This window comes from Manis pentadactyla, chromosome 8, assembly GCF_030020395.1.
Source record: "Manis pentadactyla isolate mManPen7 chromosome 8, mManPen7.hap1, whole genome shotgun sequence".
NCBI classification, from domain to species: domain Eukaryota; kingdom Metazoa; phylum Chordata; class Mammalia; order Pholidota; family Manidae; genus Manis; species Manis pentadactyla.
Window position 1 is genome coordinate 104452583 of NC_080026.1, and position 17534 is coordinate 104470116.

The 17534-nt window shown below is 36.7% G+C and overlaps 1 protein-coding gene across 6 annotated transcripts in view; it reads left to right on the forward strand.

Moving 5' to 3' along the window:
* Positions 1-17534, forward strand: part of EXOC6 (exocyst complex component 6) — a 263797-nt gene that overhangs the window by 97049 nt on the left and 149214 nt on the right. For 4 of the 6 annotated variants that reach the window (XM_057506080.1, XM_057506081.1, XM_057506082.1 and 1 more), the window contains exons 3-6: positions 667-714; positions 804-894; positions 3533-3578; positions 4433-4549. In XM_057506080.1, the coding sequence (XP_057362063.1) occupies positions 667-714; positions 804-894; positions 3533-3578; positions 4433-4549 (302 nt within the window). The remainder of the gene's footprint in view (positions 1-666; positions 715-803; positions 895-3532; positions 3579-4432; positions 4550-17534) is intronic. The other 2 variants (XM_036880142.2, XM_036880141.2) reach the window with 1 other exon arrangement.

Consider the following 17534-nt stretch of genomic DNA (forward strand, 5'->3'; position numbering starts at 1 on the left):
TTAGAAAACCATTATATAAAGGATATTCAAATAACAAGAGACCAAATACAGCATCAATGAGGTCACCGAGCATCTTTGTTCAGAAATTAATGAGATTTTTAATAAACCAGTATGTGCTTCCTTACTATGATGACCTAATGAGTCACTTAATATGTGGGAAAATTTGAGATTGAACTTTATTTGCCTGCACCTGCAGCATCAAAATGTTGCCGTGGATGGAGATCTCTGTGTTTGATGTTAATCAACCACCCAGTGTTTGCATTCAGTAAAGAATGAATGTTTAATTACCGTAAAATGCAATCACCATTTCCTACAGACAATGAATGGCACATAGACCTCATTGAAAGTTATCAAAAAGGGACCAGTGGTCAATTGGGTCAGTGATTTGAAGTGTTTGACAGACTTAGAGAAGCAAGTAAAGTTCAAAAATCTAGACTGAATTTGAGAAGTTTGCCACAGAATCTGTTAAAAAGAACTGTCATAAGTAATTGAAGTTATCTGAAGCCCTTTTCAATCAAAAGTTCAAGTTCAAGCTGTAGAGTTAATTTGAATTTGCATTTCTTTGTTCTAAGTTTCTCATGGAGCATGATCTGATTATAAGGGTGAGCAGTTATATCAGGAAGGTTTTAGGCATATTTGTCTAACGAAAGTGAAATTATTTTTAAGGTGCAAGTTACTGATACCAACCGAAGATTTCAAGATGCTGGAAAGGAGGTGAGAAAATGATGCATTGTTTGTGTACTCAATATATGGATGCAGTTTAACTGTTCATTTTAAAATACGAACATCTCTTTTTTTCTAAGGTGATAGTCCAAACTGAAGATATTATTCGATGTAGAATTCAGCAGAGGAATATTGTAACTGTAGTAGAAAAGTTGCAGTTATGCCTTCCAGGTGAGTTAAATTTGTCTATAATGGTAACTTGTGGCTTCGTAAAATTATAATTTAATGATAGTGCATAGTCATTATTCATTAGGAGAATTACAGATTATTTGGCGATTGCCCCCCAAAAGCCCATGGTTATCTTTCCTGTCTACTTTATTCCCTGAATTTTCCTGGTTTTCCTGTATTTATAAAGCCCCTGTTTTGATGATCTGTCCCATCAGTGGTTTAGAACAGCCTCTGCCTTTCTATTTCCTTCTTGCCTAGTTTGTTCTTTGTCCCTCAAACCTCCTCCCCCAGCCCTGAACTATTTTTGTTTTTCCTCAGAATAGTTTCCCCTAGGGAGAGGTATTTTGATTACATCTTCTCACCTTTTCCTAATTTGACTAATTTTTTTTTTTACCTCTGACTTCCCATTGTCTTCTGTTTGTCACTTAAGCAGATTGTTTTTACTTTGCTCACTCTCATTTTGCTGATAAGGTAAGAAAATACCAAAAGTGCTAGGTCTTCTCCCTCCTTCAGTCTTGCCTTTCCTACCGTATTTTGGAAAGACTGACTTTTTAGGTTTCTGAGTTTCTGGTCTCTCTGTTAGGGCTCAAATATTACTGGGACATCAAATAAATTCTGAAGAAATTAACCAGTATTTTCTTTACCTGGATGTATCCTGTTCAAACAAAAGGAAGCAGGTATATGTCATCTTTTTCTCTATATAGTAAGCTAGATCTCAGATTCTGTATTTTAACTTTTTTTTTTTTTAGAGGAACCTCACCTCCACATCCAGAGCAATACAATGAGGTTCTTTGTATAAAATTTGTATAAGTTTAGCTTACAATACAAATTCTGTGTTAAAACTATCAGCTTTTATTAACTAAAAAACTTGTTTCCTGTCTTATGAGAATAGCTTTTCTTGTTTTAGAATCTCTGAAATTCTACTTGGTGTATGATGGACCAGGGATATTTGTAACACATTAACTTTGAATAAGTAAGATGTCTGCTTATTATATTAGGTTTAAGGATTAAAAAACCTACTTTCTTACAGTAATGTTTAATACTTCTTTGCCACTATCAGATTCACTGAAATAGCCATGAAGACAGTCTGTAAGTTTGAATGCTTTGTCCCTGAATGGTAATTATCCTAAAAAAGTGGGTCTGGTAGAATGAGAAAAGCTGAATTTAGCTTATTCCTGCTGTGGGCTATTTGAAATACAGAAATAAAAGGAAGTAGAGGTTAGATTTTTGTTACTGCTACTATCTTTGCTTTCAAGATTGGACAAGAAATCTGAGTTTGTATAGACATTGTGTTCCTAACAGTCACCTGTCCTTCTATCTAATTAATCCACACATAAATAACTTTTTTGTGTCAGGCATTATGGTAGATATTAGAAACATACAGTTGAAAATGACCTAGTCCCAGCTTTGAAGGATCATACAGTCTAATGTGAATAAAGACAAGCAAGCCATCAATTACTATACAAATGCCTACCTCTTCTTTGGATTAGGAGGAGAATGAGAGGATAAAATAAGTCTGTGAGAGCACAATGCATTTATTAGTTTTATTTGATTATTTTTGAAGAAAGCATTTTTTTTTACATGGAAATAATACAAGGTAGATATGAAATTTACATGAATCATTGAGACTTCAAAGAAACTTTTTACTTGGAGAGGCAGTTTAGGCTTTTTCCTAGGTTATGTGTTTATTCTAATGCTTTGGTTGGAAATGTGAGAAATAATTGCATTAGGACACAGGGGCTGTGATAGAGATAATACATAGGATCCACAAAGTTAGGGCTGGTTCACTGTATACCTACCATTGAGGTTTTATGGTTCTCAGACAGGTAAGCAATATCTTTTGTAAACTTGAAGACCCTGAAGGAGTAGCCATAAGACTAGAAAATATGGAAAAAAATGATGCCTATCTCTCTGGTCTAGGAAAACGTAAACTGGCTTGATGAGCCAATAATAATGTTCTCACTCATTTTAGACTTTGAAACTCTAAGGATGATGGTAATTTACATAGTTCAACTAAAACTTTTGGTGGCAGTGTGTCATCTTCATGAAGCTTTTAACAATTTTATTGAATGATTGCATTTCTAAACCTTTGATAGTAATGATAAAATGAATAAAGATACCTTGTTTTGTTTATTTATGCTTTTATTATAATATACTCTCTGATGTAGGCTTTTGTGGTTTCTCTTTCTTGTGGGTTTGGAGTAAAATTTTGTTTAGTGAGCTACAACATGGTTGTGTTATATTGTTTGATATATTGAATTAAAATCAATCAAACTCACTGTTGCTCAACTTTCTCAAATAACTGAAGATCAAACTTCCACTTCCACTGCAGAGAAGACATAGTAGTAAGTTTCTAGGTATAATAATTGTTAGTAGGTTAATTTCTCAGTTTCAGGAGTTAGCATTTTCAAGTGTTCCAGAGTTCAGTAAGTGTATATAATATAATGTACAATATATATAGGAATTTAAATGTTTTTATTTATTTGAAATATAAAATTTTATTTGAAAATGAAAGCTTAGATCAAAGTATAGAGAAAATTAGTAAATTTACAGTATGTTATTTCCTGCTTTAAATACTTTTACCTCTGAAAAAAATTTTTTCGTTTTCAAAGCTAAAATAAGTTGTGTTTTTTTAATGCAGTGCTGGAAATGTACAGTAAGCTAAAAGAACAGATGAGTGCAAGAAGGTGAGTTGGTTTCTTTCCTAATTGTTTTTAATGAGAATCTTCTTTTCTTAATACCAAAAGCATAGAAAACTTACTGTAAATTATAGTGAATGAGATGAAGTTTTGCTTTCTACCTTTAATAAATCTGTTTTCATGTAATTTGCCATCAGGCTCATCTAATAAAGTAATTCTTAGCTATTTATTTGAAGATCCCTGTCCTTGTAAATTATACAGAAGATTGATAATATTCATGAAGGGAAAATAGTTAACAGGAATGAAAAAATATTGATTATCTATTAACACTGTATGCAGTCAAAGGCTAAGTATTGTGGGCCCACAAGCAAAAGCAAAGTGTAGGTAGTTGTATTTTGACAATCTGGCAAGCTAGTATAGTTCATTTTCTCTTTTATAACATGAATGAATATATGATAAATGAAAAATAATTTAGTTTATTGATTGCCATAGAAGCCTGAGGTGTAATAATGTTTAAAGTGTTTTATTTTATTATTTTTTTTTCTTTTTTCTTTCTTTCTTTTCTTTTTTTATTTTTTATTAAGGTATAATTGATATGCACTCTTATGAAGGTTTCACATGAAAAACAATGTGGTTACTACATTTACCCATATTATAAAGTCCCCCCCCATACCCCAATGCAGTCACTGTCCGTCAGTGTAGTAAGATGCCACAGATCCACTATGTGCCTTCTCTGTGCTACACTGTCTTCCCTGTGATCCCCCACACCATGTGTACTAAACATAATACCCCTCAATCCCCTTTTCCCTCCCTCCCGACCCCGCCCTCCTGTACCCCTCCCCTTTGGTAACCATGAGTTCATTCTTAGAGTCTCTGAGTCTGCTGCCATTTTGTCCCTTCAGTTTTGCTCCATTGTTATACTTCACAAATGAGGGAAATCATTTGGCATTTGTCTTTCTCCACCTGGCATATTTCACTGAGGATGAGGTCCTCCAGCTCCATCCGTGTTGTTGCAAATGGTAGGATTTGTTTCTTTCTTATGGCTGAATAGTATTCCATTGTATGTATGTACCACGTCTTCTTTATCCATTCATCTACTGATGGACACCTAGGTTGCTTCCATATCTGGGCTATTGTAAAAAGTGCTGCAATAAACATAGGGGTGCATATGCCTTTTTGAATCTGAGAAGTTGTATTCTTTGGGTAAATTCCAAGGAGTGGGATTCCCGGGTCAAGTGGTATTTCTATTTTTAGTTTTTTGAGGAACCTCCATATTGCTTTCCACAATGGTTGAACTAGCTTACATTCCCACCAGCAGTGTAGGAGGGTTCCCCTTTCTCTGCCTCCTCGCCAGCATTTGTTGTTCTTAGTCTTTTTGATGCTGGCCATCCTTACTGGTGTGAGGTGATATCTCATTGTGGTTTTAATTTGCATTTCCCTGATGATTAGTGATGTGGAGCATCTTTTCATGTGTCTGTTGGCCATCTGAATTTCTTCTTTGGAGAAGTGTCTCTTCATATCCTCTGCCCATTTGTTATTCAGGTTATTTGCTTTTTGGGTGTTGAGGCATGTAAATTCTTTATATATTTTGGATATTAACCCCTTGTTGGATATGTCATTTACAAATATATTCTCCCATACTGCAGGATGCCTTTTTGTTCTGTTGATGGTGTCCTTTGCTGTACAGAAAATTTTTAGTTTGATGTATTCCCATGAGTTCATTTTTGCTTTTGTTTCCCTTTCTTGAGGAGATGCATTCAGGAAGAAGTTGCTAATGCTTATATTCAGGAGATGTTCGCCTATGTTGTCTTCTAAGAATTTTATCGTTTCACGAGTTACATTCAGGTGTTTGATCCATTTCGAGTTTACTTTTGTGTATGGGGTTAAACAATAATCCAGTTTCATTCTCTTACATCTAGCTGTCCAGTTTTGCCAACACCAGCTGTTGAAGAGGCTGTCATTTCCCCATTGTATGTCCATGGCTCCTTTATCATATATTAATTGACCATATATGGTTGGGTGTATATCAGGGCTCTCTAGTCTATTCCATTGGTCTATGGGTCTGTTCTTGTACCAGTACCAAATTGTCTTTATTACTGTGGCTTTGTAGTAGAGCTTGAAGTTGGGGAATGTAATTCCCCCTGCTTTTTTCTTCCTTCTCAGGATTGCTTTGGCTATTCGAGGTCTTTTGTGGTTCCATATGAATTTTAGGATGATTTCCTCTAGTTCGTTGAAGAATGCTGTTGTTATTTTGGTAGGAATTGCATTGAATCTGTAGATTGCTTAGGCAGGATGGCCATTTTGGCAATATTAATTCTTCCTATCCATGAGCACAGGATGTGTTTCCATTTATTGGTATTTTCTTTAATTTCTCTCATGAGTGTCTTGTAGTTTTCAGAGAATAGGTCTTGCACTTCTTTGTTTAGGTTTATTCCTAGGTATTTTTTTTTCTGATGCAACTGTGAATGGAATTGTTTTCCTGATTTCTCTTTCTGCTAGTTCATTGTTAGTGTATAGGAATGCCACAGACTTCTGTGTATTAATTTTGTATCCTGTAACTTTGCTGAATTCAGATATTAGATTTAGTAGTTTTGGAGTGGATTCTTTAGGGCTTTTTCTGTATAATATCATGTCATCTGTAAGGATTCTTAGGGCTTTTTCTGTATAATATCATGTCATCTGTAAATAGGGACAGTTTAACTTCTTCCTTGCCAATCTGGATGCCTTTTATTTCTTTGTGTTGTCTGATTGCCATGGCTAGGACCTCCAGTAATATGTTGAAAAAAAGTGGGGAAAGTGGGTATCCTTGTCTTGTTCCCGATCTTTAAGGAAAAGCTTTCAGCTTCTCGCTGTTAAGTATAATGTTGGCTGTAGGTTGGTCATATACGGCCTTTGTTATGTTGAGGTACTTTCTGTTGAGAGTTTTTATCATGAATGGATGTTGAATTTTGTCAAATGCTTTTTCAGCATCTATGGACATGATCATGTGGTTTTTGTCCTTCTTTTTGTTGATATGATAGATGATGTTGATGGATTTTCGAATGTTGTACCATCCTTGCATCCCTGGAATAAATCCTACTTGATCATGATGGATGATCTTTTTGATGTATTTTTGAATTCAGTTTGCTAATATTTTGTTCAGTAGTTTTTCATCTATGTTCATCAGGGATACTGGTCTGTAATTTTCTTTTTTTGTGGGATCTTTGCCTGATTTTGGTATTAGAGTGATTCTGGCCTCATAGAATGAATTTGGAAGTATTCCCTCCTCTTCTAATTTTTGGAAAACTTTAAGGAGAATAGGTATTAGGTCTTCACTAAATGTTTGATAAAATTCAGCAGTGAAGCCACCTGGTACAGGCATTTGTTCTTAGGTAGTTTTTTGATTACCTGTTCAATTTTGTTGCTGGTAATTGGTCTGTTCAGATTTTCTGTTTCTTCCTGGGTCAGCCTTGGAAGGTTGTATTTTTCTAGAAAGTTGTCCATTTCTTATAGGTTATCCAATTTGTTAGCATATAATTTTTCATAGTATTCTCTAATAATGCTTTTGTATTTCTGTGGTGTCCATAGTGATTTTTCCTTTCTCATTTCTGATTCTGTTTATGTGTATATATAGACTCTCTTTTTTTCTTGGTAAGTCTGGCTACGGGTTTATCTATTTTTTTAATTTTCTCGAAGAACCAGCTCTTGCTTTCATTGATTCTTTCTGTTGTTTTATTCTTCTCAGTTTTTTAAATTTGTGCTCTAATCTTGATTGTGTCCCTCCTACTGACTTTGTGCCTCATTTGTTCTTCCTTTGCTAGTTTCATTATTTGTTACTTTAGACTGCTTATATGGGATTGTTCTTCCTTCCTGAGGTTGGCCTGTAGTGCAGTCTACTTTCCTCTTAGCTCGGCCTTGGCTGCATTCTGTGGAATTAATGGAATTAATACATAAATCAAGTAATATAGAAATCAAATATGCAAATACATTTGACCTGATTGTTTCTCCTACAACTCCTGATGCATGATCAATAACAAAATGACTAAAAAGGAAACAGTTCCTACAACTTGTGACCACCCTCACATAGTTTTGGTCTCCTTGGGGAGCATCACGCCCTTGGGCTGGACTCAAGGTCAGATGATTGTGTGTTGATCATGTTTTGAACCCCCTACTCAAAATTCTTTGGATGTTTGGGTTCGTTTGCTCAATAAATATGAGAAGTGCCTTTTCAGCATTATTCTTGTGCTGTTACACCTTGAGTCCACTGGCTGATCCTTTCAGGTCTTCTATATGTCATCACGTCTCCTCCCTTATCTATGGGTCAGAGGCAGGAAGGGACTGACAGCATCCCACAGATTTTGCGATGTTGAATTATTGTTGTCATTTGTCTCCATATATTGCTTGATCTCTGTTTTTATTTGGTCATTGATCCATTGGTTATTTAGGAGCATGTAGTGAAACCTCCATGTGTTTGTGGGATTTTTCATTTTCTCCTCCTTTTTCTTCCTCCTCCATTCTTTATATATTAGGTATCATATTCAGTACTCTTTGTCTTTCTCTTGATTGACTTTGGGGATAGTTAATTTAATTTTGTATTTGCTTAGTAATTAGGTTTTCTACTTTCTTTACTGTGGTTTTATTACCTCTGGTGACAGCTATTAAACCTTAGGAACACTTCCATCTATAGCAGTCCCTCCAAAATAGACTGTAGAGATGGTTTGTGGAGGTAAATTCTCTCAGCTTTTGTTTATCTGGAAATCGTTTAATCTCTCCTTCAAATTTTATTGATAATCTTGCCAGATTAAGTAATCTTGGTTTGAGGCCCTTGTGCTTCATTGCATTAAATACATCATGCCACTCCCTTCTGGCCTGTAAGGTTTCTGCTGAGAAGTCTGATGTTAGCTTGATGGGCTTCCTTTTTATGTGATCTTATTTCTCTCTCTGGCTGCTTTTAATAGTCTGTCTTTATACTTGATCTTTGCCATTTTAATTACTATATGTCTTGGTGTTGTCTTCCTTGGTTCCCTTGTGTTGGGAGATCTGTGGATCTCCATGGCCTGAGAGACTATCTCCTTCCCCAGATTGGGGAAGTTTTCAGCAATTACCTCCTCAAAGACACTTTCTATTTCTCTCTCTCTCTTCTTTTTCTGGTACCCCTATAATGCAAATATTGTTCCATTTGGATTGGTCACACAGTTTTCTCAATATTCTTTCATTCTTAAAGATCCTTTTTTTCTCTGTGTGCCTCAGCTTCTTTGTATTCCTCTTCTCTAGTTTCTATTTGATTTATCGTCTCCTCCACCATATCTAATCTGGTTTTAATACCCTCATTATGCTTTTGAATGATTGGATCTCTGACTGGAATTCATTTCTGAGTTCTTGAATATCTTTCTGTACCTCCATGAACATGTTAATGATTTTTATTTTGAACTCCCTTTCAGGAAGAGTCATGAGGTCCATGTCATCTTTCTCAGGAGTTATATTAATTTTACTCTGAACCAGGTTCCTTTGGCATTTCATATTTGTATATGGCACCCTTTAGTGTCCAGAGGCTCTACTCTGTGGAGCTGCTCAGCCCCTGAAGCACTGTCAGGGGTGGTAAGGGAGTGGCATTGGTGCCTGGGGGGAGGAAAGAGCTGTTTCCTGCTTCTCCACTGCTATGCTTGTCTCCACTGCCTGAACCAGTGGGCCGAGCACACAGGTATAAGCCTCTATTCTTTGCATTTGTAGTTCCTGTAGACAGATCTTCTCTCTGGCTGGCCTAACCCCAGGGTAAGGTTTGCCGGTTTGTGAGCCAGGTGGAGCTGGCCAGGAGAAAGGCACAGTAGGCTGCCTATCATGGAGGGGTTCCTTGGAGCTGTGTAGCCAACCAGGGAACTGGAGTACCTGGAAATGGTGAAAGCTCCCAACCTGCTGGGTGTAGTGCACCCGGACAGTTTTGTCTACCTGTCCTTTCTCCTGAGCAGTAAGCTCTGTGCAATCCTTGTCACTTTAGCAGCCCTCTTGCTAAGGGCTTCCTTGTTAGGAAGTCTCTCAGACTGTCTGCCTTTCTTTTGTCCCAGAGCAGCCGGATATGGATCCCTGCTTTCCATAAGCGGCTGGAATCTCAGTCTCTCCAGGAATTCTGCCTGTCTTAACTTTCCAATCCCCTCATCACGAGAGTATCATGAAAGCACCATGAAATGTAGGTCTGTGCTCTCAGAGCAGATCTCCAGTTAGGTATTCAGCAGACCCAGGCCTCCACTCCCTTCCTGCTCCATTTCTCTTCCTCCAGCCTTTGAGCTGGAGTGGGGGAAGGGTTTGTGTCCCACCCCTGGGCACAGCTTTGGTACCTTACCCTGTTCTGTGAGGTCTGCTGTTTTCTCCAGGTGTATTCAGTTTGGCACAGGCCTCTTTCCTGTTGCTCTTTCAGGATTAGTTGTAGTAATTATATTTTCGTATTATATGCGGTTTTAGGAAGAAGTCTCTGGCTCACCTCTCATGCCGCCATCTTTCACATGGGCTAAAGTGTTTTAAAGGTGAACATTTTTAAAGTAACAGAAAAGTCAGAATAAATGAAACATTCATAATAGGGAAATAATGATTTCATCTTAGTTTCATAACTACTTTATTACTGCAATACATTATATACCAACTATATACTAAGATTTGTGCATGTCCTGCTTTACAGTGCTAAAAATTGAATTTTATTAGGTTTTACCAGTTTGTACTAACTAGTAGAGTGATTTTTTTTTATACTGCAGGAGCATAAACAATTCTGAAAGTCTTTTGTTTTATGTATATGTTATTAACATATTCTTTTTTTCTATCAAAGTTGTACATCCTCATATTTTCAAGACAGAAATAATAGTTCTATGTTTTTTGCTGAAAAACAAACAAACGAAAAACAGGCATTCCCTTTCCTACCTGCCACTCACCATTCCTACTGCCACTCACCATTTCTACTCCATAAGGGCAAACATTTTTACCTCTTTTAGGGATTATTTTATTATTTACACTGATGTCTTTACATAACTAACTTTTATTATTACTTCACAATTTTCCAGTTTGGAGTATTATGTATTTTTTCAATAGCATAATCTAATTTTTATTTTCAAATTTCCCCAGTTATCCCCTAAATGTCTGATACCTTCTTTTCCTCCCTTAAACATTGGTTGGTATATATATTTCTATATATTTCTTTCTGTAGTCTTTTATTTTTTATTTTTTTCCTGGTATTATTAATGAACAACTACATGAGGAACATTATGGTTACTAGACTCCCCCTATTATCATGTCCCCACCACCTACTCCATTATAGTCACTGTCCATCTGCATAGTAAGGTGCTGTAGAATCATTACTTGTCGTCTCTGTGTTATACTGCCTTCCCCTTATCCTCCCCCCAGCTACATTATGTGTGCTAATCGTAATACCCCTTTTTCCCTCTTATCCCTCCCTTCCCACCCATCTTCCCCAGTCCCTTTCCGTTTGGTAACTGTTAGTCTATTCTTGGGTTCTGTGAGTCTGCTGCTGTTTTGTTCCTTCAGTTTTTTCTTTATTTTTATACTACACAGATGAATGAAATCATTTGATACTTGTCTTTCTCTGCCTGGCTTATTTCACTGAGCATAATACCCTCTAGCTCCATCCATATTGTTTCCAATGGATTTGTTTTCTTCTTATGGCTGAATACTATTCTATTGTGTATATGTACCACATCTTTATTCATTCATCTACTGATGGACACCTAGGTTGCTTCCATTTTTTGGCTATTGTAAATAGGGCTGCGATAAACATAGGGGTGCATATGTCCTTTTCAAACAGGGCTGCTGCCATCTTAGGGTAAATTCCTAGGAGTGGAATTCCTGGGTCAAATGGTATTTCTATTTTTAGTTTTTTGAGGAACCTCCATACTGCTTTCCACAATGGTTGAACTAGCTTACATTCCCACCAGCAGTGTAGGAGGGTTCCCCTTTCTCCACATCCTTGCCAATATTTGTTGCTGTTTATCTTTTGGATGTTGGCCATCCTAACTGGTGTGAGGTGATATCTCATTGTGGTTTTAATTTGCTTTTCCCTGATGATTAGCAATGTGGAGCATCTTTTCATGTGTCTGTTGGTCATCTGAATTTCTTCCTTGGAGAACTGTCTGTTCAGCTCCTCTACTTCTTTTTTAATAGGGTTATTTGCTTTCTGTTTGTTGATGTGTGTGATCTCCTTGTATATTTTAGATGTCAACCCCTTATTGGATGTCATTTATGAATATATTCTCCCATACTGTAGGATGTTTTTTTGTTCTACTGATGGTGTCCTTTGCTGTACAGAAGCTTTTTAGTTTGATATAGTTCCACTTGTTCATTTTTCCTTTGGTTTCTCTTGCCCGGGGAGATATATTCATGAAGAAGTCGCTCATGTTTATGTCCAAGAGATTTTTGCCTATGTTTTTTTCTAAGAGTTTCATGGTTTCATAACTTACATTCAGGTTGTTGATCCATTTTGAGTCTACTTTTGTGTGTGGGGTTAGACAATAATCCAGTTTCATGCTCTTATATCTAGCTGTCCAGTTTTGCCAACCCCAGCTCTTGAAGAGACTGTCATTTCCCCATTGTATATCCATGGCTCCTTTATCATGTATTAACTGACCATATATGCTTGGGTTTATATATGGGCTATCTAGTCTGTTCCATTGGTCTATAGATCTCTTCTCATGCCAGTACCAAGTTGTCTTGATTGCTGTAGTAGAGCTTGTAGTAGAGCTTGAAGTCAGGGAGCGTAATTCCCCCCCCCCCCCCCACTTTATTCTTCCTTCTCAGGATTACTTTGGCTATTCGGGGTCTTTTGTGGTTCCATATGAATTTTAGAACTCTTTGCTCTAGTTCACTGAAGAATGCTGTTGGTATTTTGATAAGGATTGCATTAAGTCTGTAGATTGCTTTAGGCAGGATGGCCATTTTAACAACATTAATTCTTCCTATCCATGAGCAAGGGATGTGTTTCCATTTATTGGTTTCTTCTTTAATTTCTCTCATAAGTGTCTTGTAGTTTTCAGAGTATAAGTTTTCACTTCCTTGGTGTCTTATTCTTTTTGATGCAACTGTGAATGAAATTGTTTTCCTGATTTCTCTTTCTGCTAGTTTATTCTTAGTGTATAAGAATGCAACACATTTCTGTGGATTAATTTTGTATCCTGCAACTTTGCTGAATTCAGATATTAGATCTGGTAGTTTTGGAGTGGATTCTTTAGGGTTTTTTCTGTAAAATATCATTTCATCTGCAAACAGGGACAGTTTGACTTCTTCCTTGCCAACCTGGATTCCTTTTATTTCTTTGTGTTGTCTGATTGCCATGGCTAGGACCTCTAGAACTATGTTGAGTAAAAGTTGGGAGAGTGGGCATCCTTGTCTTTTTCCCAATCTTAAAGGAAAAGCTTTCAGCTTCTCCCTGTTACTTATGATGTTGGCTGTGGTTTGTCATATATGACCTTTATTATGTTGAGGTACTTGCCCTCTATACCCATTTTGTTGAGAGTTTTTGTCATGAATGGATGTTGAATTTTGTCAAATGCTTTTTCAGCATCTATGGAGATGATCATGTGGTTTTGTCCTTCTTTATGTTGATGCAGTGGATGATGTTGATCAATTTTTTAATGTTGTAACATCCTTGTATCCCTGAGATGAATCCCACTTGATCATGATGGATGATCTTTTTGATGTATTTTTGAATTCGCTTTGCTAATATTTTGTTGAGTATTTTTGCATCTATGTTCATTGGGGATATTGGTCTGTAATTTTCTTTTTTGTGGTGTCTTTACCTCGTTTTGGTATTCGAGTGAAGTTGGCCTTTTAGAATGAGTTTGGGAGTATTCCCTCCTCTTCTACTTTTTGGAAAACTTTCAGGAGGATGGGAATTAGGTCTTCACTAAATGTTTGATAAAATTTGGCAGTGAAACCATCTGTTCCAGAGGTTTTGTTCTTAGGTACTTTTTTGATTACCAATTCAATTTCTTTGCTGGTCATTGGTCTATTCAAATTTTGTGTTTCTCCTGGGTCAGCCTTGATAGGTTGTATTTTTCTAGAAAGTTGTCCATTTTTTCTAGGTTATCCAGTTTTTTACCATATTATTTTTCATAGTATTCTCTCATAATTATTTGTATTTCTGTGGTGTCTGTAGTGATTTCTCCTTTGTTATTTGTGATTCTATTTATGTTTGTAGACTCTCTTTCTTAATAAGTCTGGGTAGGGGTTTATTGATTTTGTTTATTTCTCAAAGAACTAGCTCCTGCTTTCATTGATTCTTTCTATCATTTTATTCTTCTCAATTTTATTTATTTCTGCTCTAATCTTTATTATATCCCTTCTCGTACTGACTTTGGTCCTCATTTGTTCTTCCTTTTCTAGTTCCATTAATTCTGAGTTTAGACTGTTCATTTCAGATTGTTCTTCCTTCCTAAGGTAGGCCTGTATTGCAATATATTTCTCTCTTAGCACATCCTTTACTGCGTTCCACAGATTTTGTGGTGTTGAATTTTTGTTATCATTTGTCTCCATATATTGCTTGATCTCTTTTTTTTTTTTTTTTTTGAGAGGGCATCTCTCATATTTATTGATCAAATGGTTGTTAACAACAATAAAATTCTGTATAGGGGAGTCAATGCTCAATACACAATCATTAATCCACCCCCAGCCTAATTCTCATCAGTCTCCAATCTTCTGAAGCATAATGAACAAGTTCTTACATGGTGGACAAATTCTTACATAGTGAATAAGTTCTTACATGGTGAACAGTGCAAGGGCAGTCATCACAGAAACTTTCGGTTTTGTTGATCTCTGTTTTTATTTGTTCATTTATCCATTGATTATTAAGAGCACATTATTAAGCCTCCGTGTGTTTGTGGGCTTTTTCATTTTCTTTGTGTAATTTGTTTCTAGTTTCATACCTTTGTGATCTGAGAAGGTGTTTGGTACAATGTCAATCTTTTTCAATTTCCTGAGGTTCTTTTTGTGGCCAAGTATATGATCTATTCTTGTAAATGTTCCATGTGCACTTGAGAAGAATGTGTATCCTGTTGCATTTGGATTGAGTGTTCTGTAGATGTCCATTAGGTCCATCTCTTCTAAAATGTTCTTCTGTGCCTCTGTCTCTTTACTTATTTTTTGTCTGGTTGATCTGTCCTTAGGAGTGAGTAGTGTATTGAAGTCTCCAAATTGAATGCATTGAATTCTGTTTCCCCTTTAATTCTGTTAGCATTTGTTTCACATATGTAGGTTATCCTGTGTTGGGTACCTAGATATTTATAATAGTTATATCCTCTTGTTGGACTGACCCCTTTATCATTATGTAATGTCCTTCTTTGTCTCTTGTTATTTTCTTTGTTTTAAAGTCTATTTTGTCTGAGACAAGTTCTGTAACTCCTGCTTTTTTCTCTCTATTGGTTGCATGAAATATCTATTTCCTTCCCTTTACTTTCAGACTGTGTATGTCTTTTGGTTTGAAGTAAGTCTCTTGTAGGCATTATATAGATGGGTCTTGTTGTTGTTTTTTTTTTAAATTTTATTTTGGTATCATTAATCGCAATTACATGAAGGACATTATGTTCACTAGGCTCCCCCCTCACTAAGTCCCCCCTACATACCCGTTCACAGTCACTGTCCATCAACATAGTAAGATGCTGTAAAATCACTACTTGTCTTCTCTGTGTTGCACAGCCCTCCCCGTGCCCCCCCCCACTATACATGTTAATTGTAATGCCCCCTTTCTTTTTTCCCACCCTTATCCCTCCCTTCCCACCCGTCCTCCCCAGTCCCTTTCCCTTTGGTAACTGTTAGTCCATTCTTGAGTTCTGTGCTTCTGCTGCTGTTTTGTTCCTTCAGTTTTCTTTTCTTCTTATACTCCACATAAGAGTGAAATCATTTGGTACTTGTCTTTCTCCGCCTGGCTTATTTCACTGAGCATAATACCCTCTAGCTCCATCCATGTTGTTGCAAATGGTAGAATCTGTTTTTTTCTTATGGCTGAGTAATATTCCATTGTGTATATGTACCATATCTTCTTTATCCATTCATCTACTGATGGACATTTAGGTTGCTTCCATATCTTGGCTATTGTAAATAGTGCAGTGATAAACATAGGGGTGCATCTGTCTTCTTCAAAGTGGAGTGCTGCATTCTTGGGGTAAATTCCTAGGAGTGGAATTCCTGGGACAAATGGTATTTCTATTTTGAGGAACTTCCATACTGCTTTCCACAATGGTTGAACTAATTTACATTCCCACCAGCAGTATAGGAGGGTTCCCCTTTCTCCACAACCTCGCCACCATTTGTTGTTGTTTGTCTTTTGGATGGTAGCCATCCTTACTGGTGTGAGATGATATCTCATTGTGGTTTTAATTTGCATTTCTCTGATGACGAGCGATGTGGAGCATCTTTTCATGTGTCTGTTGGCCATCTGAATTTCTTCTTTAGAGAACTGTCTATTCATCTCCTCTGCCCATTTTTTAGTTGGATTATTTGCTTTTTGTTTGTTGAGGTGTGTGAGCTCTTTATATATTTTGGATGTCAACCCTTTGTCGGATCTGTCATTTATGAATATATTCGCCCATACTGTAGGATGCCTTTTTGTTCTATTGATGGTGTCTTTTGCTGTAAAGAAGCTTTTCAGCTTGATATAGACCCACTTGTTCATTTTTGCTTTTGTTTTCCTTGCCTGGGGAGATATGTTCAAGAAGATGTCACTCATGTTTATGTCTAAGAGATTTTTGCCTATGTTTTTTTCTAAGAGTTTTATGGTTTCATGACTTACTTTCAGGTCTTTGATACATTTCAAATTTACTTTTGTGTATGGGGTTAGACAATGGTCCTGTTTCATTCTCGTACATGTAGCTGTCCATTTTTGCCAGCACCATCTGTTGAAGAGACTGTTATTTCCCCATTGTATGTCCGTGGCTCCTTTATCAAATATTAATTGGCCATATATGTTTGGGTTAATGTTGGAGTCTCTAATCTGTTCCACTGGTCTGTGGCTCTGTTCTTGTGCCAGTACGAAATTGTTTTGATTACTATGGCTTTGTAGTAGAGCTTGAAGTTGGGGAGTGAGATCCCCCCCCACTTAATTCTTCTTTCTCAGGATTGCTTTGGCTATTTGGGGTCTTTGGTGTTTCCATACGAATTTTTTGAAGTATTTGTTCCAGTTCGTTGAAGAATGTTGCTGGTAATTTGATAGGGATTGCATCAAATCTGTATATTGCTTTGGACAGGATGGCCATTTTGACGATATTAATTCTTCCTAGCCAAGAGCATGGGATGAGTTTCCATTTGTTAGTGTCGCCTTTAATTTCTCTTAAGAGTGACTTGTAGTTTTCAGGGTATAGGTCTTTCACTTCTTTGGTTAGGTTTATTCCTAGGTATTTTATTCTTTTTGATGCAATTGTGAATGGAGTTGTTTTCCTGATTTCCCTTTCTATTGGTTCATTGTTAGTGTATAGGAAAGCCACAGATTTCTGTGTGTTAATTTTGTATCCTGCAGCTTTGCTGTATTCTGATATCAGTTCTAGTAGTTTTGGAGTGGAGTCTTTAGGGTTTTTTATGTACAATATCATGTCATCTGCAACTAGTGATAGTTTAATTTCTTCTTTACCAATCTGGAGTCCTTGTATTTCTTTGTTTTGTCTAATTACCGTGGCTAGGACCTCCAGTACTATGTTGAATAACAGTGGGGAGAGTGGGCATCCCTGTCTTGTTCCTGATCTCAGAGGAAAAGCTTTCAGCTTCTCGCTTTTCAGTATGATGTTGGCTGTGGGTTTATCATATATGGCCTTTATTATGTTGTGATACTTGCCCTCTGTACCCATTTTGCTGAGAGTTTTTATCATGAATGGATGTTGAATTTTGTTGAATGCTTTTTCAGCATCTATGGAGATGATCATGTGGTTTTTGTCCTTCTTTTTGTTGATGTGATGGATGATGTTGATGGATTTTTGAATGTTGTACCATCCTTGCACCCCTGGGATGAATCCGACTTGGTCTTGGTGTATGATCCTTTTGATGTAT